Below are 27,388 nucleotides of genomic sequence, written 5' to 3'. Positions count from 1 at the left end.
TCCCCTCCTGGCAGTAAGTTCCCTTCAGGTATTGAAAGGCTGCAATGAGGTCACCCCACAACCTTCTCTTCTCCAGGCTGAACAAACCCAACTCCCTCAGCCTGTCCTCATAGGGGAGCTGCTCCAGCCCCCTGATCATCTTCCTGTCCCTCCTCTGGACCCTTAACAAAATCCCCATGTCTTTTCGTACTGATCGCTCCCCACCTGCACACAGTACAACAGATGGGGAACACTCGCCCCCTCCGGTTCCCTCGTGGTCTCTCCCGTCGGAGGCGGCGCGCGGTCACGTGTCTCCCGGCGGCAGCGGGTCGGCGGGGCGGGGGCAGCGCCATGGCGCTGTGTGAGCCGGGAGCGGACGGCGCCGCGGAGGCCGGGGAGGATGCGGCGGAGGGGCCGGAGCGGGACGTGCCGCTGCTGCCCTGGGACCGCTTCTCCGCCTGGCTGCACTGCGTGTGCGTGGTGGGCTTCGACCTGGAGCTGGGCCAGGCCGTGGAGGTACGTGAGGGCCCGCGGGCACCGTGGCTCGGGCACGGGTCGCCTCGCTGCTCTCCCCTTATTACAGCCCCCCATCCCCCTCCTGCGGAACGCCCGGCTGTGCCGGAATCGGGCACTTCCTCTGGGCTGTTGCACACACAGCTGCGGGGGAAGCGCGGCCGTGCCCGGGGGGAACTGCGGGGTAAGAAATCCCTGTGACAGCTCCGTGCTCTGTGCTTTACCGCTGTGCTTTACCATTGTGCTTTACCGCTGATGGGGATGGGAAATAAGCTGCTCTGTTCGGCGGTTCCACGTCCTGTTGCACCGCTCTCATCGTGTGTCCGTGCAGCTGGGGCGTAGGGAGAAGCTTCCTCGCTGTGTTTTGTTGTGGCTGGGACGGTGCTGCTGTTGGAATCCTTAAAGCGGAGTTGATGTGCATCGTTGGCTGCAGGGGAAATACAAATAACAAACTAATGTCCGATGGCAGCATCTGCGCTGTTCTCAGCTCATGCTGGCAGCGAGCAGGACGAGATTCCTGTGTAACCCAGGCGCCTGGTTATAAATGCGATATTCCTGTGTAACTCGGGGCCCTGTGGTCAGCAGGCAGCTCTGGCAGCAGTTCCGTTAATTGTAGCTGAGTGCACATGTAAAATGAAACTTAATGTGTGTGCGGAACTATGGCCTGAGTTTTCTTTAGTTACATTTTTAGTTTCAATCGGAGTCCTAAGAATGAGGTTACTTAGCACTGCAACATATTAAGAGATGCGCAAATGCAAAGCAAATGCAGAGTGGTTTCAAACTACACAAAAGATTTGATTTCTTCTCTGGAAACTGCTTAGACAGAAGCAGTGCTTTGCCAAAACCTGCAGCTGTGGGGCCTTTTCCCTCCAGTTGTTTTGTGGGGGAGGATTCCAAAGTAGCTGTTTTATTTCCTCCAATTAATCACTGTGTTCTAGTTACTTTCCTTTCACTTATAACAACGCACACTTACATCTATGGGAAGCTGGAGTTCCTGGCACAGGCTCTGCTATGACGCTGCCTTTCAGGCTGTTTCTTCTCTGCTCAGCACGTTGGATGAGCAGAGAAGTTAGGAAGGGAAGCATTTGGAAAGCAGCCTTCACCAGATAATCTCAGTACAGTGGGTGTTCTGTGATTGAATTTTGATGATCCCAATCTAACTACCCAGTGCAACAGATTCCAGAGAGTAACATGCTGGCTTTTTATAGTGTCATTGGCTGCATCTTCTAACAGGTTAAATACAAACTGCTCTTCCTTAAGACCAGCTGTACCAAATGTCAAATAGCCTGAATTTTTGAGCATACCTTTATAATCTCCAGCTGGCACCCAGAGCACCTTGCAGAGGTGTTCTTTAATCTTTAGTCTCAAAGATCATTAGCTTAAAAAGCGTTCGAGTAAGAACATATGCATAGCATTAATAACTTATCATAGGCTGTAGCCTAAAGCTGACAAGTATTTGAGGGTTGTAATGTAGAAATACTTAAGATAAGCTTTTTACTTACATTTGGTGTATTTTTAAATGAAATACTATCTTTTTTTTTTTTCCCTGCAGGTAATATATCCTCCACATTCAAAGCTCACAGATAAAGAGGTAAATAATGGTTGCTATGTAAATATGTCATTTGGCTGTACTTTAGAAATATAAGGAGATGTAACTGTATCTTTCTTTTCCCGACTCTTTAGAAGACCAATATTTGCTACTTGTCTTTTCCAGATTCCAACTCAGGTAGGTGCTTTTTTTCCCCTTTTGTTCTGTTGTCTTCTGCTGTTGGACTAAGCTCTGTTCAACAGGATCAGCAATATATGCACAGGGTTTGGGGTTAAATCCTTCCTGTAGAAACCTCAGTATTACAATACAAAAAGGTTGCAGGTAAGTATAAAACTATGGTCGTTTGTATTGCAGTAAGACCTGAGAGTTCTTTAGTTGCTGTGGGTGAAATATCAGGAATATAAGGCCTTCCTGGTGACATGTGTGCAGAAGTTCTAAGGTACTTTGCAAGTATATAAAAGAGGTAGATATCTCTTTTAAACAAAATAGTATTTTTAGTCATTGAAGAGAGAGAATTGTAAGCACAGAGTTTGGAGACAGATGGAGGGATTTGGGAACTTCTTCTTGTAAAGATCTAAATGTGTGTTTCCTAAACTGCTGACAGTGAAATGCGCCTCTAAAAATCAAAAGGGTTTAGAGAGAACAGTCCTGAAGGGAAAATATGTGGAATTTACATTTTCTTTTCTGTTCTTTCCTTTTTTGTTGCGTGTGGTCCTACTTGCTCCTGAATTCTTCTTTCATCTAAATTTTCCTGTTCTGCTGCCAAAGAGGAATTAGAGGCATGTGGCTGATGACTTAGACCACCTGCAGGAAGGGATGGCAGAAGTACAGACGCGTCTTTTCACATTTATTTCTTTATCAGAGTCAAAACCTGTAGTAACACATTTGTTTCCATAACTGTGTGTACTTTTGGGTTTTGATTCCTCTGCAGCAAGACAACTCTGATATGGAATGATGCACACGTATGCCTTTAATATACAAGAGCTTTCTTGTATAAATAATATATATAAAAAAACAGCTTCGTCTATTTTCCCCTTTGTCTTTATGTCGTTAAAATTAACATATTTTCTCTTTTCTTGACAACCTGTGGGTAAACAGAAAAAACTTCTGTTACTGAAAATGAGTTGTCGTCTTCTGACTCTCACTGATAATGGTTACAAATTTGTCCAACCTTTGGAAGATACCAAAGGTACAAAGTAATGCATAAGGAGCTAAGGCTGCTTTATTTATTTTCCCCCAACAAGAGTGGTAAGTAAAATGAGCAGAACTGTACAGCCAGAGCAATAAGGTGTGTAAGAACAGTAGGGCACCTGTCAGTAGAGCTGTTCAGGGACATAAATCTGAATCTTCAAAGCTAACAAACTCACCACAAGGTAGAGTTATGTTTCTTCTTCTTGACTAAAGAAACCTATTTATTGTTGCCAGAACCATCTAATAGTTTACTTAAAAATATATATACATATATGTATAAACAGGCACAATTGGAGTGTGTTTCCCTTTTTCCATGGTCAAGTTCTAATGCTGTCATTTGTTGTTGATCTCTTTCCCCCCATGTAGGTTGTCTTGGCGACACGCAGTTTTGTTTTAGATTTCGACGGTCTTCTGGAAGGAAAGCTTCTCTGTGTTGTTTTCTGGACCACTTGGATAGAGATCTACCAGTTTACTTAAAGGTTGGTGATACAAGAAAAATAATACTTGTGTGTGTATGTGTATACACACACACATATATATATATATATACACATATATGTATTTATATATATATATATATATATATATAAAAGTTCTTCTGTGCAATGTTAATGACTAGGCTAATTTTGAAATCCATGCATGAAAAGCAAACTGGGAGTTCTGAGAGAGAAAGCTGAGCAGATGTTTTTTTGTAGTATGCTGTTATCATAACAATTAAGTAATAATCAGTTCCACTAACTATTCTATGAGTTTTCATGGATTTTGGACTGTAATGAATAAAATCAGTGGCCAGAGCTGGTTCTGTTAGTGACTGGAGACCTGGAGATCAGATTGTAGAATCCTTTACATCTGGAACACTTCGTAATGTCTTTAAAAGCTCAGTGTTGACCTATTCCTCTGGGATTTAATTCTAGTTTTCCTTTCAGTGGCATTTCAAGAGAATATAGATAGAAAAATAGCAAAGCTATAAATGACAACTGTTTCCACACAGTGGTGCTTTGTCTTTGAAGTACTTACAAAGATGTTAGTGTCAGTAAACAGAGTAGTCCTTAACTATATCTAACCAGTTTCAGAGTTTGCAGGTAAAGAGCCATATAGAATCCTTTGAGAAGAGAGAAAGTATCAAGGTAACATATTGAAATCTTTTGTTTCTTTTGCAGAAGGATCCAGCGTATTACTATGGCTATGTGTATTTCAGACAAGTTCGAGATAAATCGTTAAAAAGGGGCTATTTCCAGAAGGTAACTTTGATTTTCCTGGGAAAATATGTATTTTGAAGATAATTACTGTTCAGTGACATCAGGGAAGTGGAACAAATATCTTGATCTTTTTGCTAAATGCTGTGGCAGTTTGTAGTAACCTGGTCTGATCTTCAATGAGCTTGAGTATGCTCCAGCTCCACTGTTAGAAGAAAACATTATATCAAAGCAGAAAGTTGGAAACCTGGGAGATCTGTGTTTGCAGTTGCTTGCAGTCATGTTTAGATGGCTTGTATGTTGGAGGAAAAGTCACATTTAATGTTCTTTGAGGATAACAATTAGAACTGTGACAGAAGGGGTTAACTTCAAGTGATATTTTTGTGCTGTTATTCTTTATTCCAGTCGCTGGTCCTCATCAGCAAGCTGCCATATGTCCATCTCTTTCGCACTGTGCTTAAGCAAATAGCACCAGAATACTTTGAAAAAAGTGAAGCTTTCCTGGAAGCAGGTAGTGCTGCTGTTACGTTGTTCAGAAACACTCCTGTAATATCTCGTGTCTGTTTTGGAGAAATTGCAAACTCTGTCGCATTTGAGTTTGTGCATTTCTCTTTCTCCAGGGTAGAGGGCTGAAACTTCAGCAAACTGGTTTGATTTCTGGCTAGATAATTGAACAGAATCTGATTCTGGATCCGTTTGGGAGGGTGGAAGATCCCCACTGGGGGCCAGCAGTATAAGCAGCTGACATCAGTCCTTAATTTGTACTCATCACAAGTTGAATCCTTTCAGGCATTCTGACAATCGTTCTTAGGCAGCTGCACATATGTCGTCTTCTTGGGCTGGCAGGGAGGGTGTTTGTTTTGCCCAAACAGGAGCAGCAATGAAAGAATTGTTTGTAATTACCTGTAGATAAACAGGTTTTTTTTGTCAGTATTACAAACAAAGTAAGTTCTAGAAGAAAATAACTACCAGAATTAGTAATGACACTTAAAATCGTTTTCAACAAAATACTAGAAATTCTTTATTATTATCTCCAAAGACATTTTTTATTCCCCCAACTACTTGCATCTCTCACCTCTGATAGCTACTTGTGTGTGTGTTGTTCACAGTTTTTTTAATATGTACTTTCAAGGGTTTCAGTAACATTCTTCAAGGAATTGTGAACCAGGTTGCTATAAATGGAAGATGAGATAATAGTGTTTTCTTGAAATGAAAACCTTTGTAGTTCTGATGAAATAATACGTTAAAAAATGTCAACTGTGCTGTAAGACTTCTTCAGAGTATGGAGTGAAGAAATTATAAATAACACTGTTGTGAGGTATTAGAACTTAACATTTCAGTGTGCACTAAGATGGCTACAATACCATGAGTTATTGCACATACAAACTAGTTATAATTTGTACTTTATTGTTATTTTTCTTTAAGTCTGTAGTGATGTTGATCGTTGGCCACCACCAATTCCAGGGCAAGTATTACATTTGCCTATTATGGGTGTTGTAATGAAGGTAAGAACTTCGGCACTACTTTTCCCTCACAATGCTTTCCTCCCCGTTTACTGTGTGTACTTGCTGCACTCTGTTTTCAGTGTCTTATGCTTGAGAACAGGAACAGACTTACACTCCACTCTTGATTAGGTTCCTTGATTAGAGAGTAATCTTTTTTAGTTCTTGTGGATATTAGAGAGATTCCAGATAACTACTAGTTGCAGTGTCTATATTAATCTTCTGGTATTTGCAGGAGATTAGCAGGAGATGCTAATTGTATTTGCCAAATAAAATATTAAGTATCACTTGAAAATGCTGAGAATTCAAGATGAAAAAAAAAAATATATATATAGAATTGTTTGGGTTGGAATAAACCTCTAAGGTCATCAAGTCCAACCATTAACCCAGGGCTGCCAGGTCTTCTATTAAATCATGTTCCTAAGAGCCACACCTACAAATCTTTTAAATAATTTTGGGCATGGTAACTCAACTACTTCATTGGTCAGACTGTTCAGTGCTTCACAACCCTCTCTGAGGAAATCTTTTGTAATATCCAACCTAAACCTCCCAGTGCAATTTGAGGCCCTTGTATACTCACTTTCTTGCCTGGGAGATGAGACTGACCCCCACCTCACTGCAGTCTCCTTTGAAGCAATTGTAGAGACTGATAAAGTCTACCCTGGGACTCCTTTTCTCTGGTCTAAGTAGCCCCGGTTCCCTCAGCTGCTTTTCCTAATACTTGTTTTCTAGACATTTTACCAGCTTTGATGCCCTTTTTCAAAGAGACTCCAGCACCTCAGTACCTTGTAGCAAGGAGTCCAAAACTGAACACAGTGTTTGTGGTGCTGCCTCACCAGGAGCTGAGTACAGGGGGGCAATCACCTCCCTAGTACTGCTGGCCATGCTATTTCTAATACAAGCCAGGATGCTGTCAGCCTGCTTGGCCACCTGAGCACACCACAGTTCATATTCAGCTGGCTGCTGACCAACACCCACAGGTCCTTTTCTGCCTGAGTGCTTTCTAGCCACTCTTCCCTCAGGCTGTAGCACCATACAGGGTTGTTGTGACCCAAGTGAAGGACACTGCACTTAGCCCTGTTGAATCAAATACACTTTGTCTCCACCTATCAGTCCAGCCTATCCAGATCCCTCTGTAGGACCTTCCTGCCCTGTGGATGTTCTGTAGAGCAAGTTAAACCTTGTACTGTATAACACTGTCTTTAAATGTTGCAGCTTGTCTATAAGTGATTATTTTAGGTCTCTCCTGGTTTCAATGCAAGGAAAAGGAATTATTTTCTCTCTTTATTTCGAAGCTGCGAATTCCAACATATCGTGACAAGCCTGGAACGACCCCAGTAGTACAAAATATGCACCAGGTAGAGATCAGATACTGCTATTGTGTATAGTTCTAAGACAAAGCTGAACAGTTGTCTTTGATTTTGTTGTGCTTTTTTTGTTGTTGTTATAAATGATTATATAAATGATCCATTGATAATGGAATTGAGTGTCTTTGAAACTTCAAACAGAAGAATCTAGTGTTGTATTCTTCATGTGAAAGGTGTTTAAAGCCAATTATACCAGGCACTTGAGGAGATGACAAGAGTTGTCTACTTCAGGGTAGGGATAGTTGGCTAACAAAATTAACGACTTAAACATCCTTTTAATGGGTACAAGTTTACTCATTTGGAGGACAAAAGACACATTCAAAATCTTTGTCCAGGTGAGGTGGTTGTATAACAAATCTGTGTCTTCCTATGCTGTGTTTCTCTTGCTTGAAACAGCATCAGTGTGTTGTATTGCTTCAGCACTGAAAGCTGCATGCCTATGTGGGGAGGTGATGTTAGGAGAAACTTAGTATAAGCATAATAAAAAGTTACTTATGGACTTAATGTACTACATACTGCAGTAATTATTAAGTACAATAGTGGTGTATAGTGTATGTACTGTAAGCATTCAAGAGAAAGTTTTAATTAATAGCTGTCATGACTAAAAAGCCAGTATTGTGATGTCTTTTAGGCAGATGCTCAGATCTCCATGACCTTACCAACTGTTCATGAAGTAGATCTCTTCAGGTAGGAATTTGAACTAATTTATTCCTAACTCTGAATCTCTACAAGTTAAATATTAATGAGGATTCCATAACACATAGCTCATAGGTCACAAACTAATGCTTATCAGTCTAATTTTTAATACTCTTTTTCTGTAAAGTTACCTAAAAAAATAATTCAGTCAATATACAGTTTGAAACTGAAATAAATAAGCGAGTTTGTTAAATGTTACCTTTTGCAATGTTATGAATCATTTGAAAAATACAAAATATTCTCTTGGAAACCTTGTTTTTACCCAGTTATTAACCAAATACATATTCCTTCTGGTTACGTTATGTGTACTAACATCCCTCAATCTCATTCTAGGTGTTTCTGTCCAGTGTTCTTTCACATTCAGATGCTCTGGGAATTAGTGCTGCTAGGAGAACCACTTGTTGTCATGGCACCATCACCAGCAGAATCTTCAGAAACTGTGTTGGCACTTGTGAGGTAAATGTAGCGGAGCTGCCAGACAGTGAGATGACCAAGTGAGTCATTGTCAGTGGCAGCTGAGTGCCACCTGAGTGTATCTGAATATACCAGAGCCTTATCAGTTTTAAATTTGATTTTTCTTTAATGAAACTTTCCACTGTATAGATACAAAAGCTTCTTATCTTTCTACCTTGCAGCTGTATTTCACCCTTAAAGTACTGCAGTGATTTCAGGCCATACTTTACCATACATGACAGTGAATTCAAAGAATATACAACCCGCACACAAGCTCCGTAAGTAAACCAAACTTTGCTGTGAAGGTGTCTTTCAAAGCTGCTTGTGACCATAAATCTGCCTTAAAATATCCTGAATTTCTGTTATAAGTGAATTATGTTTTGACTGTTCATTTTTAAGAATGATCGTATAGTATACAGCAGCTGACTGTCCGTGTTGTTGTTAGTTGAGGCAGTCAGTCCATCCGAGAATAAATTATCTTCACTAAGATTGTCTGAAAAGCACTGTAAATACTTGAGAAATTATTTTCTTTTTTTTTTTTTTTAAAGCATGAGTCTCACATCTCCTTTAAGGACTCCTTGTAACTCATTTTTATGTCCTACTTTCTTCTTTTCACACTATAAACCTACAGTATTTCTTACATTATTTAAATGCAGCTTGATATGGGTATTAAGCAATGTATGTTAGATTTACCGATCTTTTTTAAACATTTTTTTTCCTAATGTCTGAACAGATAGTGGTTGCTTTGATTGCTTTTCAGATTGGTTGTTTTTTACTGTATTTTTCCTCTTGACTTATTCAAAACAACAACAAACCAAACCCAACCAAAAAACTTTGCTAGAGATGCAGCAGTGGAAAAACATCTAAACATAGGCATTGTGCTCACAGTTGTATTCCATGGGGATAGTTATGCAGCATGTAATTTAATTTCTAAAAATAATTTCAAGAAGAATTAGGTAACCTTCAGCCATCCATATTATATAAACACATGCATAGCAAAATAGACAGGTTAAGAACCTCAGTATGTGAAACAGAGCTGGAATTTCTCTGGCTTTCTTATGAAAAATAAAAGCATGAAAGGATTGGAAATAGGCAGTGGTTCTAAGAAGGGTGTTTGTGACCATGCCCAAAATAGGCACGAGATGTGTGAAGTTAGGCTACAGGTAACATCCCTATGTTACATCCCTAGTGCTGTGCTTCTTGAGAATCAATTTGCTTCTTATGCTGATCATTTTTTCTTGTGACAACGATAAGAACGTAAGATTAGCCATCACAAATCGAGTACAGCAGAAGAAAGTGTTGAGATGGTTTTATGGATAATGGTCTTTATTGTTATTTTGGAGAAGAATGTAAACCGTGCATGATAACATGAAGAAATTATGAACAATATTTGCAAATCCCAGTGAATTTAAATGAATAGTACTAATGAGTTAAGTGGGGTGGTATAAACATCAATAATAATGAAACTGAATTCAAATGAGTGGGCAAGAAATACATAGTAAACATCTGAAATAAAATGTTTCCAGATGGACACCTTGAACATCAGCGAGTTTCAGAAGATGTGATTTGCTTCTGAAGGCTGAGTCAGTGATAAGCAAGAAAAGACTTCAGAGAAACTGATACAATTTGGCACCACTTGTTCTGTGGTGTAATGGGGCTGAGGGATGAAAATTGCTATTTTCACAGCCCAGACATGGTACAAAGTGACAGAGCTGTGTGTTCACATTTTTGTGCTGTCTCTGAATGCCTCATGAGTTTAAAAAATACATATTGCTATAATTAGCAAGTGGAGGGAGGAAGGCAAGTAAAATATAGGTATAAAATTGCACAGAAATGTATGCCTGTTTGTCATCGTGGCATAATCATATTTAACTGTTTCTCCCCACCTTTACCTAAGAAACAGGAAACTTATTAAGAACAATGTTCATAATGTAACAAAGTTTGAGTCTTTTAAGACTAATCTGAAGAAGTGACAATAACCTATTCTATTACAGTAGTTCCAATGAGGTTGCAACTGTATTCTCTCCTTAGCTAATATGTGGTTATAAAATGGATGGCAACCACTATATGGAAAGGTACAGCACTAATATGATGTAATTGTAATATAGATCCCAAATTGTGCAGCCTTATGCTGTAATGGCAGCCCTGAGGTCTTACTACCTCTTGTTCTGTGGCTCTCTCTATACATCCTCAAAGCCAGATTTAAAGAGTAGGTAGGAAAACCTGACAGGTTGCAGGCTTGGGAACAATGCTATTAGTGTTCTTGTACTTCTCCACCTGATAATTGCTTTCTTATAAAGGACACTGAAGTGTTGGAAAGGAAGCAGATCAGCATCTTTGCATCCTGTTGTCATCTGAGTGGTAGCTTGACTGAAAGTCTCATATATTAAATTACTCAAAGATTTGTCATAATCAGATCTTGAATCATAGCTGTTTCCCTTTCTAACATAGGGCCAGATTCCTGATCATTTAAAACAAACAAAACCCTGGGTAATAACTCAGATAATACCCTGTTCTCATTATTTTAAGTGGGCAGAATAGATCCAAGAGTCTCAGTAGAAAGTACAGGGGATTGGACTTGATGATCTCTGGAGGTTCCTTCCAACCCCAACAATTCTGTGGTTCTGTGTGGCACTTCTATTGCTGTTTAGAATCTGAGACATCTCTTTAGTCGTTTTCTAAAACTTGGAAACTTTGGTAAGCTTACTTTTACCTTTAACTTAATTTTTTACTTTTGAAAATCAATGCAAAAACAAAATAACTTCAAGTTAATGGTGACCTTTAGTGTTCATTAAGGCATGCATTTTTGCTGTCCCATGTTAAACATCGTATTGTTTTTTTCTAGACCTTCTGTCATTCTAGGGGTGACAAATCCTTTTTTTGCAAAAACTCTCCAGCATTGGCCCCACATCATCAGGATTGGAGATCTTAAACTTCCAGGTAAAGCATAAACGTTGTCTGCAATCCCATCTGACATGATCTGTGTGCTTATTTACAAACAGACATGTAATTGGGTTTAATGAAATCAGTTTATTACTAACCAAACGCTCATGGTTATAAATCTGCTCAGTGAAGTTAGGCTCTCTAGTGCTATATCTCTTGTAGTGCCAAATCTAGTATAATATTTTGAAAAGGTGGCAATATTAATTGCTAACCATGTTTAAGTTTTCATTCATACCAAGTTCTCTATTTGTGTTGAGAAACTTCTGGTTTAAGTTTAGGATGAGCAGGATGTAATAAATCAGTCACAGCAACTGCAGAGAAATGTAGGACCCATTGGAAATAAATAAATAAATAAATAAAAGGGAAGCTCTGACTGCTGAGGTTCCAGGATTGTTAACAGGTGGCTTTAAATGTTTTGGCAGGTGATGTTCCAAAGCAGGTGAAAGTGAAAAAACTGAAGAACTTAAAAACTTTGGACTCCAAACCTGGTAATAAAGTTACCTAAGAGTTAAATCACCGATATTTGTAGTTCTAAAAAAGCATAATTTCCTTTGGCTATATGCTGCTGCCTTTTTTCTTCAGGTGTTTATACCTCTTATAAGCCATACTTGAACAAAGACGAAGAAATTGTTAAACAGTTACAAAAGGTAATTCTGTGAGTCTCTTAATGGAAACTGTATTGCATGCTGCCCTACAATGCTCTCATTTAGAGCTGAGCTCTGTCTAGATAATCACAATGAAACTACATTCTGATTGCTTTGCCCTAATTCATAACTGAATAGATACTTAGATATTCTCCTTGTAGAAGAAAGGCCTTCTTGTTAGCAGTTTGCATAACTAAATGAACTGTAAAACTCAAGAGGCTTCATAATTTGGGTAACTGAAGTGACAGATCAGTTCATCTGTTTTGACTTTTTCACCTCGCTGCCATCCCCCTCACATCTTTGGTCTATATATACATTTAATGCATGTTCAAGAACCAGAACTTTCCAACTCGTAACTGAAAATCAGCAATTGAAGGCTTGATCTTGTTGCTTTCTTTTCACATTTTAGCATGGGGGTGCAATAAGTGAGCATATGGCAAACTAACTGGAATAAATATTATCTTTTTAAATAACCCTATTTTCATATCCGTATAACAGACTTTTTGTGATTTTTCTTTTTAAGGGTGTACAACAGAAGCGACCAACGGAAGCACAAAGTGTGATTCTTCGGCGGTATTTTTTGGAATTGACAGAAAGTTTCATTATTCCTTTAGTAAGTCGTTAGACTTCATCTGTTCTTACAGTGATTTCTTAAGGTAGCTCGGGGGATAAGACAAGTAGTCTTTCTCTTAACACATAGCAGATGTGATCTCAGCAACCTCTGCAAGTTCAGTTGGCTCTAGAAGATGCTATTCAAATTTTTATGAAGGAGAGACTGATTTGTGTTAAAGACTGAGATGCGTCTGCTTGCTGTCTATCAGGGTGTCACACGTTAAAAAATAAATAATTCACTGAATCAGACTAATTTAGTTTACAGCATCTTATCTTTGGGAAATGGCAGGTATCTGTTGTTTTGCTCTTTAAATGTGGTGTTCTTCACCTGTCCAAGTCAGTGCAGCTAAGCTGAGGAGGCAAATTTTGTCTAATTTCTAGCTAGGACATGGGGTCTGCTGGAATGCTAAATATTCACTATGTTGTTTTTAATTCTTCACTGAAATGAGAGTTGGCTGAAATAAACTTTAATATAGGAATTTGCATTCACTGTATTAGTAAAAACTTACCAGCCCTGTAATTGGACATACTTACTACAAGCTAATGGCGTAGCTTTATGTGGACAAACGAATATTGAGTTGAGGTTGTTGAACCTATGCAGACTAACAGTTTAGGGGGGCTTTGACTAGCACTGAAATTGAAATCTGCCATCTCTTTTGTAACCAAATATGATGATGATTGATTTGTTTTAATGTGCTCATACTTGTCATTTGGAGTTATGAAGCCCCAAACGCTTCTGTGCAAAGTTAAGATGTTTCTCTGGGCAAGCATTTAAAACTGGGAAGCGATACCTCAAGCATTAGATTTTATACACCTGCTGTTTCCTTTAAGTGCTCTCTAATCATTTTGTTGATCACCTGAACTTTTCAGTGTTTTAGAGCATGCCATATCAGATTGAATTTCTGTTTGCCCTTGGATGTTAACAGCTAGAGGAGGTTTTCCTTATTATGTCTTCTACTTCTTTTTGAGATAGGATGGGTAAAGTGAACCTAAATCCTCTCCCTGGCATATCTGCTGCTGTGTTCACACTTGCACTTCAACCAAGAAAATGAATTAATTTGTTACAAGTCTTAAAACGCACAGGTTGTGATCATCCTCTTTGTTCTTTGCCTCAAGAAAAGTAACGCGGGAGCTTTGTTTTCTCAAAAGATAGAAGCAGGGTTTTCATAATATTATCAAAGCTGATCATGTTCATGGATCAAAACATATGACTGCCTACAGATTTTAAAGATGAATAACAGAATGTGTCAACCTGCTTGTGTGATCTGGCAAGGTGGAGCTGCCTCTTGTAGTCAGAGCTTATGCTCAACTCTACCACTGGCTGCCAGTGCCTTTGCCAAGCATTGTTACTGCAGAGTGGCCAACAGCTGGTGCAGCAGCTGGACTCTTAAGACATATTTCCAAATACTTTTGATACAAGAGGTTATTGTCTGGAATCACTCCTGATATAAAGGTACCTGTGAACTGCCAAAATAGGAAAAGAAACTGTTAGCTAATGGCTGGAGTTCAGTATATTTATTCTGTATGTATGTTTCCTTCCTTTCCTGCTTTGTCTTTTCCCTGTGTCATTATAGAACTGAGCAAATGTCATCTTCTGTAGCTGAGAAATGTAAATGGAATTAGATAAGCTCCTCCTTATATTCTTATGTGGTAAATATGCATTGGCCCCACCCTGTACCAGTACTTAGAAAACTACGTGGTCACAAGTGATAAGTAAATATACACGTGGACTGTGTATCTTAAATACTGCTTATGCAAACAACCTTTTTCTTTCCCTAGGAACGTTACGTGGCAAGCCTGATGCCTTTGCAAAAATGTATATCTCCGTGGAAGGTATGGAAAGTACAGTTGGAATGAGATGGAGATTGATAGAGAAGACAATTGCTGCATTACTGCATGCTAATGATCTCTTTTATCTTTTTATAGAGTCCACCACAGCTGAGGCATTTTAGCCAAGATGATTTCATGAAGACACTGGAAAAAGCGGGACCACAGCTCACCTCTGGTTTAAAGGGAGATTGGATAGGACTTTACAGGTCATTTATTCCATCGACATTAAAAATGAAACAAACAAAAAAGACATGTCAGTTATATCAAAATTCTTTTCCTGAACAAGTTATTATCAGCACTGGTTTGAGTAAGACTTTCTGATACTGACTTTTTGAATCTATGCTTTAATAGAAATTGAAAATGGTTACTTTAATTTACTTGCTCACATTGGGTTCTTTAACCCATTAACAGTAACCACAACATGCTGCTAACACTGTAGCTGTGTGCAAGTAATTTTTGGCATGGGTGTGTGGAGGGAAGGCCTAGTTCTAACTTGATACTTCCAATCAGACACTAAAATGGGGATATTTAAAACTCAGCCTTGTTTTGTTCCTGACAAAATTCCTAAAGTTTATTGTCTTTCAAACACCTTTTCTTTGCATTTTTTCCCCTCAGTCCTTTTCTGGATTAACAAAAGCTGCTGTTAGACTCTACTTCAGAATGCTCAGACAGTAAACAATGGAAGGATTCCTAACACCATCTTCAACTCAAATGTAACTGCTGTACTGTTGAAGATGTAGGAAATGTAACAGAATTTTAATTAAAATATAAAATTTATATTTTTCTGCTGTGTTTTTCCAGGCATTTTTTGAAATCACCAAACTTTGATGGCTGGTTTAGAAGCCGGCAAAAAGAAATGACGCAGAAGTTGGAGGCCCTTCATTTGGAAGCACTCTGTAATGAGGTTAGAAAAATGGGTGGTCACAATTGTCAGTTCCTGCTGCATCCAGTGGTTCAACTTAATAATGTCAGGAGTTTAGTCACATACGTTCTGGCAGAACATGAGTTGGCTGACCAAGTGCGGCCTAGGACTAACATTTAAAAAAGAAGGGCAGTATGAAATGAAGTTTCATTTCATTCATCATGAATGATCTCGTGTCAAATACCTCCAGTATTTTTTTTTGGTTGTAAATAATATTTTCAATTTTACTTTTTTCATTGCATTTGATAATGTTGTCTCATTCGATTTCTGTCCTTGACGTTTTATTTCTCACAAACTGTATCTCAGCTTAAAGCGTGTTATAACTTTTAAGGTATAAACTGATTGGGTACCACAGCAAATAGACAACTACTGAGTTATGGATAGGAAATAAGCCTGTAACTGATCCAAAATTAGAACCTGAGAAGCGAAGTTTGTTGCTGGTAGATAATGTAATGCCACATACATGATCTTCTGTTGTAAGATCCACCCTTATCTACTATGTGGAAGGTATCCCATGATGCCCTGACACTATTCCAATCTTTCATCATGCTGGCCAATGTGATTTGGTAAATATTCACTGCCGTTCTGTCTTCTAGATGCTATTTAAGCTCAGCCCATTTGGCATGAAGCTTTTTAGATTTGTTTGTGTTGTGGTTGGGTCCTGCTGTCCTTCTGTGCTAAGTCCTGGGTTCAGAGACAGTATGACAGTAAAATGAATTAAGCAAATGGCATTAGAATAAGGGAAAGGAGAAGACCCACTCTGAACTGTAGGTATAAATTAATACTGGTTTTCAAAATTGTATTTATTGCCACAAATACACCAATATTTCACTTTTATTTTTATTAGAACTTGGTTTTCTGGAGTCAGAAACACACTGAAGTAGAAACAGTTGATCTTGTCTTGAAGTTAAAGAATAAACTGGTAAGTGAATTGAACATGGCTACAAATTGTCTTGCTAAACAAAGCAGAGGTATTAAGGAGTTAAGTTTCCAGGTACTTAATGAAAATGTTTTTTGAGATCCGGGTTCTATAAATCAGCCATTTTGATTATTTTAAAGCAAAACACAAAAAACTTCAACCTGAGAACTCAGCTGGTTTCTCAGCTCGTCCAGTTGTGTTAGCATTGCACAGACCTCTGTGTCTGCTTTGGGTGGGAGCGAGGCTGAACGCTCAGGGAAGCAGAGAACCAGACTTTACTGTGATTGCTGAAAGTCCAACTGAGCATCAGTTCCTGCTGGTTAGGTGGGTGTGGAGAAAACCTGACCCTGACCAGCAGGTCACATTTTGCTCTGTTAAACAATGAGGGATTCATTTTCTGTATTTGCTAATAGGTCATTTTGGTGCGTTTTGAGGTAAAGTGGCATTTTAGGCGGAAGTCACACTGTGTTGGACCTTTTGCAGTTGCAGGCTGACAGAGAACATCTTCCTGTGAAAACTGATACCCTGAAAAAGCTGCAGACACACATCCATGATATTATACTCACACTTCCAGACGACTTGCAGGACATCTTGCTCAAAACTGGCACAACGTGATTTCTGCTGTGTGTGTGTGAGTGCAGGAAGCAGGTGAATGTAGTATCACAGAAGACAGTGGCTTACCAAGTTCAGTACAGTAACACTACAAATGGACTTTACTACCAGTATGGTCTATATACTCACTGTTTTTCCCACTTAAGTACCAGTGCAACTAAAGGGATTCCTGTGTCTAATAATGTTTGAAATAAGTGCTCTTAAAGAAAAATCTGTGGGCATCTGAAACTATTCAACAATGTAGGACCACAGTGCAGTGCTGGCACTGCAGAATGTTTTCTAATTGGTGCTGCTATACCCAGTGCTGTTAACTCAGGGGTAAGCAATATTGATCCTGTTGATGTAGTATCTGATTGCTTTCCTTTTTAAAACAAACATTGGCATAACGTGTGACTCGGTCAGTGCATGCTACACTGAAGTATTTTACTGATAGACCATCAATGGCTTATGAAACTGTTTCAGGGACAACTGAAATAATCACAGTGGTTCTTAACTATATCTTCCTTTCACCTTCTGATCCTCTTTCCAAAGACCGTATTAATTGAGCATCTTTAAAGAAGAGAAGGCAGCTGACAAACATTTCCTGAAGAGAAATCGCTTCTGTTTGATGATGGTTAATTAGGGTGCTTTTATTCACATGCCTTAAATGAATATCAAGTAACTGTATACCAGCTTGTGGTTTTAAACTGCTGACGTTCAGGATTTAAAGTGGCTCACTAGTGTGGATGTATTCATCACAGTGAATCGACTGGTTCTGATACAGAATGTAATGTCAGTGATTTCAGTGGTTACCCACACACAGACTGGGCACCGTGGTCAGCTTCTGATGGAGACTTTTATAAATGTATATTTTTAATTTTTATTTTTTTGTGTTAATTTTTACTTACAACAATAGGGTCAGTGAGGAGCTGAAGGGGGGGAAGAGGATGCTGACCTTAGCTGACAAGAGCCTATGGAGAGGTCAGACTGTGGCAAGGGAAGATTGTAAAGGGATGTTATTTTTGGTATATGCATATAGCAGATGTGCATAAAAAAACTAATTTTCTCTTCTGTACTAAGCAACAATTGTGATGTTCGTCTTCTTGAGCACGATCCAGTGGTATGTCAGCACTCAGCTGCTCTGCAGGGTTGTGCTTTGACCCATTTCAAGTCGAATCAACCTAATGCTACGGTGTACGCACAGCATACACTTGTACATGGCGAGTGGATCAGCTATCAAAACAATGTGCTTTTAAGGGCTTGGGTGGAACTCCTGAACACGTGACCTTGTAATCCTGCTCTAAGAAAGTGCTTTTGTATAATGAGTATTTCATACCGTCTTTCTAAAAATGTCTTATTTAGATACAAAGCGTCGTGACTATTTTTATGGAAATACGTATTTTAATACTGTTACGGTTTGTATACAGTTAAACTTTATGTCCTGAATAAGGTATGTATCGTGTTACTCAAACTCCACCACTTCAGCATTAACTTCTAACCTGGCATTTTGTTTGCACATCCCAATGACTATAATTCCTAATTCAGAAATAAGAGGCCATTCTCATCCTGCAGCCAACCTGGAGCACTGTGCGGTTCCTTGGGACGCTGTAAGCTGGTAACAACCACCATCACTGTTATCGCAGGACTGCAATACTTATTTTTGTAAAAGAAAATAAAGGCTTTCAGTTTTTGGAAGTGACGTGACTTGGCTCATGGGTGTGACTTTCCTCCTCGATGTAAGTAAGGCTGCTCAGCAGCTTGTAGAGATGGCTGCGCTGTGTGATCTCATCCCTGGGGTGACCTTTAGGAGCTGACGTGAGCCCCCATCCCCTGAACCACCTGCAGTTATTGGAGTCTTGTTCAAAAGAAGGGCAAAAAAGGAAAATGGTGTGGGGTTGTTTGCTATCTTTGTCAGTGACTTGTAATGCTTTTAGTGCTGGTAGCTCAAAAGGACCTTCAGCTGGAGCTGCAGGCCTAGGCAAAATGCATTCACAGAGCCTCGTTACAGGTCTCTGATCTTGAGATTCTGAGTTCTTGGATTCTGAGCACACATGTTTTGACCTGGGATGCTTCAGCCATTTGTAGTGTTACAGCCGAGGAACCAAATCAGCTGTAGAAAGGGGCTGAAAATCAGCTGTAGAAAGCTGGGCTGGAATTTCTCCATCCAGCTGTATGAGGTCGGTGTGTGCCAGCATCCAGGCCCAGCCGTGCGGTGCTGGGCCGGGCCTCGGGATCCAGGGTCAGCCCGGCGGCTCAGGGCGGAGATCGGGGCTGGATGCGGCGCGGTGGCCGCCGGGAGCCGCAGTCCGTGCCGCCGTTGGGCCGCGCGTTGGAGGCGGAGCCGCGCTGTGGGGATGTGTCTGAGCGTGACGCGATTTTGTCCGCGTTGGAGCCGGGGCGGCCGTGGCTGAGCGTGACGTGGCAGAGAACGAGCGAGCGCGGATCTCGGTCGCGCAGCCGCCGCCGTCTGCGCCTTTATAAGTGGGCGCCGCTGAACCCCGCGGTCAGCGCTGCCTGCTCCGTCCGGCCGTCAGTGAGTGGAACCCGGCGCCGCTCCCGCCCTTCGTCCTCCTCCTGCCGCCGCCGCCGCCGCCATGGGCCTCACCATCTCCTCGCTGTTCTCGCGCCTCTTCGGCAAGAAGCAGATGCGCATCCTCATGGGTGAGGGCCGAGCGCCGGGGCCTGTCCCTGCCGGGCCTTGTGCCGGGCCTTGTGGCGGCCTGCCGGGCTGCGGCCGGGCCCGACGGGGGGAGGGGGGGGGGGGGGGGGGGGGGCCCTTCCCTTGTAGGCCTTGAGGAGCGGGGAAGGGGGGGACGGGAAGGGAGGCGGCAGCACCTTCCTCGGCACCGCGATGCCGTCGCGGCCCGGCAGAGCCGAGCGGAGGTGGGGTGGGCCGCGTAATGCCGTGCTGTGCCGTGCCGTGCTGTGCTGTGCTGTGCTGTGCTGTGCTGTGCTCACTTCGGGCCGACCCTGCGGCGAATCATTGCACGGCGGGGTGTGGGCAGTACCGGCGGTGGCGGCGCTCGGGAACCGCGTTGTCCGCTCCTTGGGTCGCACAGGGCGTTGTGTCGCCTCCGCTGCGCCTCGTGCTCCAGGCCGGGCCCGACGGATCCGCTGCGTGGCGGCCGCTTCCGAGTGCGGCCCAACAGATGGATATAGAGCCCAGGATTCACACCGGGACAGCGCGGTTCAAAAGGTCACGGGCGGCACCGCCGCGTCCCGCACTTCCTCCTCCGCTCCTCCTTTCCCACCCCGCTTTACCATCCTGTGTGTGTGTGTGTGTGTGTGTGTGTGTGTGTGCAGCAATGCCAGGCACATCAGAACAGCCCATGAGGGCTTCGGTTTCCTCACTGGCACGTAATTAGTTCAGATCCAGGTTAGCTGGGAGTTATGGAGTAGTGTTTCTTCTGGCTGGTTCAGCTGCAAGGATTTGTAGTTGTTTTTTTTCCCCCCATTTTTGATTTTACAGCTTTTGCTGTATTCACATGCAAGGCTGGATCACAGCTCGAGGCTGCTCCTTGCTTCTGGTGAGTGTGAAGAACATCCGTTGTGAGCAGGGGACAGTGCAGGGTTTAAATTGGCTGTTGAGAAGCAGTGTTGTGTTGTAGGTTGTGTAATCTGCCTGTAACATAGGGAAGAACATCCAGATAACATCCCACATCACATATTAGCGCTTGGAGATGTCTGAATGAACACTGGAGCTGACTTAAACCTTCCCTCAGTCCTAATCTTACATGTATATGTGCAGAAGTCTTCGCTCTTGGCTTCATGTGCTAAAGAAGGAATGATAGTGGCTGTGCACTCTGCAGTGCAGTGCAGCTATCTTGTGCTGTAGTTGTGTGAGTGTTAACTGAGATAATGGCTACTCAGAAGCTTCAAATGCAGAGGTAATTATTAAATACTGGGTGGTGAGGGAAGGCCAGATTCTTTGGGAAGTGCATTCTGTACGGCTCACAACGCTTTACAATCTTCTGTTCTCTTTCTACCAAGGTAGACTTGAATTCTTTTGGCATTTCTTGTGTGTGTTTTCTTGAAACTGTGTTAAGAATCAGCCCTTTGTGTGCCCCAGAGCATTATCCGCTTGAAGCCAGGCCTGAAAGGGGAATAGTAGTATTTAGAAGATGGAGAAAAGGCTTGAGAGGTCTGGTGTCAAGGTAGAAGAAATGTGGGGAAAATGGCAGAATAACCATCACTACTAAATAGACAATAAAGCATTCTAAGGAGTGAGGGCCTTAGAACCACGCTTGTCTGCACAGCAGCTGGAAGTGCTGCAGATGTGAATTTTCCTTCTAGAGGAAGAGGATGTTTGACATAAATGCAAGTGCAAGCCTGTGCTTCCCGTTAGAGCTCGAGCTGTGTAATGCTTGGTGGTACAGCTGCTGTAATGCCCACGTGGAGGTTGTTAGGCTGCCATGGACTGGGGGGAAATTCTAGGGTTGGAAGTTCATGTTGTTTGGAGATTTAAGACCTCAGGTTTTAATCTTGATAGTAACTTCTGTATCATGAACTGAACATGATGTAGCTCATAGATTGGCATCACGCGTTCCAGTACAAATGTGAATGTACTTATTCTTGAGGCAGTCTTCTAAGTTGCTGGACCATACAAGAAATGTTTCTGAGGCTCAAAGGATGAATTTGGTGTTGTGACCTGTTTGTCCTATCAAGAGGAAAAAAACACTAAGTTGAAATATGTGTTCTTAGCTTTTGTGAAGCATGTTTGGCTCCAGCAGAACCCACATTTAGACAGCAGTCAGCTTAAAACCCCTAATTTAATTGGAGCATTTGGGGAGTTTGTTCCTTCTCATGGGTCTTTGGTTTTGGTGGTTGTTTTTTCCTCTTGCTCTGTGATGTTAGCAATTAGAATATCTAATTTTTCTTTTTTATTCATGATGATAATACAAAAAAACAGCTGCAGCTGCATGTTGAGCCGTGTTCGGAGCACTGAGATACAGAGCACTGAGGTTCTGTAGGAGTTTCCTGTAACAGCAGTTGGTGCCCCGAGAAGGAGGCAGCTTCTTATAAGTTTGGTTTCATTTTGAGTAAAGGTTTCTGTTTTCATGTTACCGCAGCACTAAGAGAACGATTGTAGTCGAGTCAGCAACCACTCAGAACTCATGTATGGGATCACTGAGTGGGAAACTACCATGGCATATGCCTCAGTGTTAGTGATGCTGCTCAAAAAAGGCCTTTAAGGCTCCAGTTTGGGTAAGGAATGCATATTTATCATACAGCCTGCCTTTAAAAACAGCTGACTAACTGTATGTAGCTGTAGTATATCTACAGTGACTTGAGAGAAAACAACTTCTTGTATTCTCTCAGGAAGAAAAAGAAAACCAAAAACGAAGCTAATACTCTACATTTAAAATGTCATCTCTTTGGAGTTATGAGGCTGTAGTTCATATTGTGAACTAAATCAAATGTTTTGTTTTCTTTTCCTAGTTGGTTTGGATGCTGCTGGTAAGACAACTATCCTTTATAAGCTGAAACTAGGAGAAATTGTCACCACAATTCCCACTATTGGTAAGATAAATTCCAATGTCTTCATAACCAACTCTTGTCTTTGTTCTTTGTAGAGATGGGCTTCAGAAGAGCATAGGAATTTGCTGTTCTTGCTGTTAGCATAGAGATGGAGACAAACAGGGCAGCTTCAGGGTAACTTACATAATCTGGCACTTCCATGATGGAAACACTCTTTAATCTGTGTCACATCAAAGATACACCCAGACAGGAACCCTTCTGACAGCAGCCAGCAGCTGATGCTTGGGACTACAGGAGCCATTTAAGTAGCAGTGCTCTGCCCTAACACCAGGAGTCTTCTTAAATCCGTGTTTGAGAGGTTCTTTCAACCAAAAATGGTGTGTTTTGGATTTAACTGACTTTTCTTCTTGATCTCCCAAAATACAAAAGATCTTGTCAGAATTCAGGTGTCAGAAGTGAAACTTGAATTTATCTTCAGCAAGGTTGGAATTACGTTTTAATGTTACCGTTGGGTATTTCTAACAACCTCTTTTATTTCAGGTTTTAATGTGGAAACGGTAGAATACAAAAACATTTGCTTCACAGTTTGGGATGTTGGTGGTCAAGATAAAATCAGACCCCTCTGGAGGCATTATTTCCAAAATACACAGGTAAGAGTTTTGAAATAGCAGTTGTTAGTAGCCTGTTTTGCATGGGCTCATTATGTTATGTGGAGTCCGTGGAAAGTTGTCTCCTGTCTTTTCCTTTCAGAAGAGTTCCTCGTTATCTTCCTCAAGTTCTAAGGGGTACCCAGACCTTATTCTTGTTAAAGCAGTTCTATTTATTTATTTATTTTACCCTGAGGGTTTCAGAGCTTAGTGGTGAGCATAGCTTAACCAGGGCAAAGTCCTAAGAATCCATTAGCATTCTGTAATAAGCCAGAGCAGCTGTTAGTTTGTAAAGAACAATTTAGCTGGGCTTTGCTGATCTATCTAAACTGGTGTGGATTTAAACATAAAGTGTTATGTCTATAGTCCTGCATTGAGCATCAAAAGTATACAGCTTTTTTTATGTATCAGAATATCTAAAACATATGTGGAGTCTCTAAAAATGTCTTTAATATCTTGCTCCTTGTTGCTTAGGAAGTGACAGTTTCATGTTGACATGATTGCTGGCCATCTTGGTGGCATAAATGTAACTCTTTCCTTTGGCTCATGGGCAATGAGATAAATCACTTTCTGAGGAACTTTAGTGGTGAGGTTTGAGGTTATGTTCTGTTGGATGCAGAATTGTTTCCAAGACCTGTTTGTGCAGCATAAGTGTGATAATTGGCTGAGCTCTAGACAGACAACATGCAGCTCACAGTGCTGTTATTTCAGCAAGAACCACTTATAATAGGACCGGACTGAGAATCTTTTTTAAAGTTGCTTCTGTTGTCTTAAAGAGAATAATAAAATGGTCAGAGGAAGCAGTGCATGTGAGGAGTGCATCTGGGTACACAGATGCTGCTAGAAATAATACAATAGTACAAATATTTGGTGAAGCATTTCTTACAATTCCTGTGCTGTCTGATGTAGTGCTGAGAGAAAAGGGACTGGGGGGGAGGAAGGGGAGTGATGTGTTGGCATAGGGAAACCTTGTTGAGTTCTTTGTGCTTTTTGTTTCGTTTTTTAAATTAACAATTTAAAAATTAACAATTCCCACACTGATCTATTGACTGATGTTTCCAATTAATGTTGTGGGTTTGTTTTGTGGTGTTTTTTTAACCTAAGAGTTGTAGCTGAATTTTGCCATTGATGCTCACTGTGCAGTTGTTCAGACAGTCATCTTGTGTTGCCTGAGCAGGATAAACAGAACTTTCTAAGAAATTTGCTTTCCTCAAGACTGCCTGATTTCTTGCAGGGCCTCATCTTTGTGGTGGACAGCAACGACAGAGAGAGAATCGAGGAAGCAGCAGATGAGCTGCAGAAGATGGTGAGTGTTGATACTTTCTGAGAGGAAATGGCTTTTCTGACATTTTGGGGTGGTCTTTTTTTTTCCCTTGGGATGAATTGGATTCCTGAGCGTGTTTAGGAGTTTTTACAGTGCACATTGTATGCACCAGGGAGCTCTGGCTTTAGTGCATTGTGTAGTAGCTGCAGCTCTGTGGAAAGCTTTCTCTCAAGAACTACTCATGTTGGAATCTTTCTTTCACAAAGCATTAAGAAAAATGCAGGAGGGGAGGGAAGACTTTTAATTAATGCTTGTGGGTTTCATCAGCAAGGTCCTGATGAGGTTAAACTGCTTATTGAAATAATATTTCTTTTAGGACTTCTGCTGGGTACAAGGCAAAATTTACCATGTACTTCCAGTGACTTGAGCAATAATGAAAAAGCAGATGATGCTTAAAACAGTATTTGGGCTTCTTTAGTGCTTGTTGAAGTACTTAACTGAGCTAATGCAGTAATGTGGCTGTTTGGGTTTTTTTTCCTCTTAGCTTCAGGAGGATGAGCTGCGAGATGCAGTGCTGCTGCTGTTTGCAAATAAGCAGGACCTGCCAAATGCCATGGCAATCAGCGAAATGACGGATAAGTTAGGTCTGCAGTCCCTGCGTAACAGAACTGTAAGTGCTCACCTTGTCTGGTTGCTAACTCTGGCTTGCTTTATTAGGTATTGTAAAATTAATCTCCCTTTAAAGCAAGGGAAGCTTTCACCTTTTTCTGTAGAGAGATGCATGTACCTGCTGTTAAACTCTGTAGGACAAAGATGAAGGTCCTCCTTTAAAACAGGTGATGTGTAAGTATAATTCAGTGTGTACAGCAGCACGTTGCAGGTGTTTTCTCTCACCTTTTTCTGGAACAGTACAAACATTTCAGCAACAGGCTGGAATGTGACCACTGATGTTTGAGGAGCGTGGCAGGCTTTGCCTCCTGTCCTTGTACTCACTTCTCCTCAGGGATAAAATGCTTTGTGTATTCTGGCCTCAACAAAGATGCAAGGAAATACTTCTTGACAAACTACATCCCATCTGTGCAGCCCTTTGAGATACAAGGTTGCTTCATATATGCTGCCTATCCTTGTGTAATGCCCATTTGGTTTGACACACCAAGTTATATACAGTTGGGTGCTTCAGAGGTTCCTTAAATCTGATAATTGCATGCCTGTTTCCAGGAGAGCAATCTTGCAAAACAGAGAAGCTAGTTTTCTGCATATAAAACAAACAGACGTTTGGGGTTTTTCCTTCTTGGTGCACTAAAGTATATTTTGGTACGTGGAGCTTCTGGATGATGTATAAACCCTACCTTCTTCGTCTATACTTTTCAGAACTTAGAAAATGCTCTGTTCGGTATTGACTCTGTGGTGCAAAACAGTGTTTAAAGAGCACTGTTTGAGTTTGTATCCGAGCGTCACATACTGCGATAACTTCGTTTGCATTTGGTCAGTGTGTAAACTGCTTTCTGTCTGTGTTCTGTATTAACAGTGGTATGTCCAAGCTACCTGTGCTACGCAAGGAACCGGTCTGTATGAGGGACTTGACTGGCTCTCAAACGAACTCTCAAAACGCTAACTCGAACTGGATGACTCTTTCACCAGGGACATGTTTGATATAAGTGGTCTAGGCTTGTTACAACAAAATTAGTTTGCATCTTGGTTATTACAATATCTGGAACTGATCTTTGGGCAGGATATTACAGCATTTCAACTTATTTTGTTGCCAATTATTGTTTACCGAGCTACATGTTGCAAAGGTAGCAATATGCTTGGGTAAAAATCTCCTTAACTTGGAAAAAAGTGTATCTTCTGATTCTACTTCCCTTGTTAGCCTAAATGCCTGAATATAGTTATTGTGACATCTTCAAGATCTGTTCTGAATACTTTTTTTTGGAGCCCCAATAAATTAATGTTTTAATTTTTTTTCTCCCTGCTACTTTTAGTTGACTGATGCCCTGTTTCATTCCTCAGACAGTCTGCTGATTTAAAAATGTAGCATTCCGTGTATTTATTTCTCTCCCTTGCCAAAAAGAATTCCTAATCCTGCTTGTTCCCGCCGAGGAAGTGCTCTAAAACACTATTCAAATCTACTGCACTGAGGAACATTGTATTGATCCTTGGGTTCCATCGGCCCAACTTGCCTTTGTGAGAATTGGATTTGATGGGTAGAATAGTTCTGTGCTGGCTGCGAAGAGCTCATGTTGAGGTTGTTTTTAATATTCAGCAGATTGTCTTCCTTTATATTGTATCTTTTTGGGTTTGTTTTTTTTTACGTTGCATGTTGCTTTTTGGTATCAGCCTGACTATTTTTGCCCAGTGTATAATAGTTCTGCTGAGGTTTTACTGTTTGTTGGTGGACATATCTTCATAATGAGATTTTGGAAAATTCATCGAACTCAATGGATTAGTTTCTTCATAACCCACTTGGAATTATTCCTAATAAAATGATAAAATGTATTGTTCTGCGTACACTCTTCTTGACTCTTTGGTGGTTGAGCTGTGAGTTATCACATACTCATTTTCCATAAACTGAGCTTCCCTGCAGCTTGAATGTGAACATAAATTTCATTTTCCCTTGCTTGGGGCTGTACAGAGTGGGGCGCGAGGTGGGCAGAGTTGTATACGGTGCAGTAGAGTAGCTGTCATCAAGACCTATAATAATTCTGTGTCTTTTGAAGTTGTAAATCTCAAATTCCTTTTAAGATGTCCAGATATGAAAATACTAACAGTTACAAAAACGGTAATAAAACGAGTACAAACTGCCTGAAAAGCACGCATGTCTGTCTTGTAGTTGTTTCCGCACTTAAAAACAACGTGGTTTCTAGCAGGAGCTGCTGGTTAGCTGGAAAGTGAAATGCTTGAACAGGCTTTAATCAACATTGTGTTAATGGTGATGGGCACCCCCCAGAAATAAGGTCTGTATAGTTGGTACTGTGTCCCCTCCCTCCCCAGTGTGGTTTCAAAACGTTTAAATTAACTCTTTTCAATCTTTTCCTGTCAGCTGAACAGATGCAAACAGAGCTCAGTCTTGTGTCTTCATTGTCCTCAGGTAG

The 27,388-nt window shown here is 41.0% G+C and overlaps 2 protein-coding genes and 1 long non-coding RNA gene across 3 annotated transcripts; 2 read left to right on the top strand and 1 right to left on the bottom strand.

The window, feature by feature from the left end:
- Window positions 1-156: 156 nt before the first annotated feature.
- DENND6A (DENN domain containing 6A) lies at window positions 157-18,606 on the top strand. Its single transcript, XM_015874885.2, is given in 21 exon segments — window positions 157-301; window positions 303-495; window positions 2,045-2,083; window positions 2,176-2,218; window positions 3,599-3,711; window positions 4,393-4,473; window positions 4,834-4,939; window positions 5,854-5,933; window positions 7,226-7,288; window positions 7,929-7,984; window positions 8,327-8,449; window positions 8,629-8,724; window positions 11,292-11,386; window positions 11,812-11,877; window positions 11,972-12,036; window positions 12,557-12,646; window positions 14,425-14,478; window positions 14,572-14,681; window positions 15,277-15,379; window positions 16,245-16,319; window positions 16,800-18,606. Coding segments are annotated over 21 exon segments (1,908 nt in total). The 5' UTR covers window positions 157-176; the 3' UTR covers window positions 16,932-18,606.
- LOC116654005 lies at window positions 4,805-8,327 on the bottom strand. The gene is made up of 2 exons (XR_004308744.1): window positions 8,193-8,327; window positions 4,805-5,331 (listed from the first exon to the last, which is right to left on the bottom strand). It is a non-coding gene; the product is annotated as an uncharacterized LOC116654005 (long non-coding RNA).
- Window positions 18,607-19,240: 634 nt separating the features above from the next.
- On the top strand, window positions 19,241-27,106 carry ARF4 (ADP ribosylation factor 4). Its single transcript, XM_015874911.2, has 6 exons — window positions 19,241-19,568; window positions 22,347-22,427; window positions 22,926-23,035; window positions 24,267-24,338; window positions 24,841-24,966; window positions 25,825-27,106. The coding sequence occupies exons 1-6, from the start codon at window positions 19,502-19,504 to the stop codon at window positions 25,909-25,911; spliced, it is 543 nt and encodes a 180-aa protein (XP_015730397.1). The 5' UTR covers window positions 19,241-19,501; the 3' UTR covers window positions 25,912-27,106.
- The last annotated feature ends 282 nt before the right edge of the window (window positions 27,107-27,388 follow it).

Source organism: Coturnix japonica, chromosome 12 (genome assembly GCF_001577835.2).
Source record: "Coturnix japonica isolate 7356 chromosome 12, Coturnix japonica 2.1, whole genome shotgun sequence".
In the NCBI taxonomy this organism is placed as follows: Eukaryota; Metazoa; Chordata; class Aves; order Galliformes; family Phasianidae; genus Coturnix; species Coturnix japonica.
This window is presented reverse-complemented; position numbering and strand designations above follow the sequence as displayed.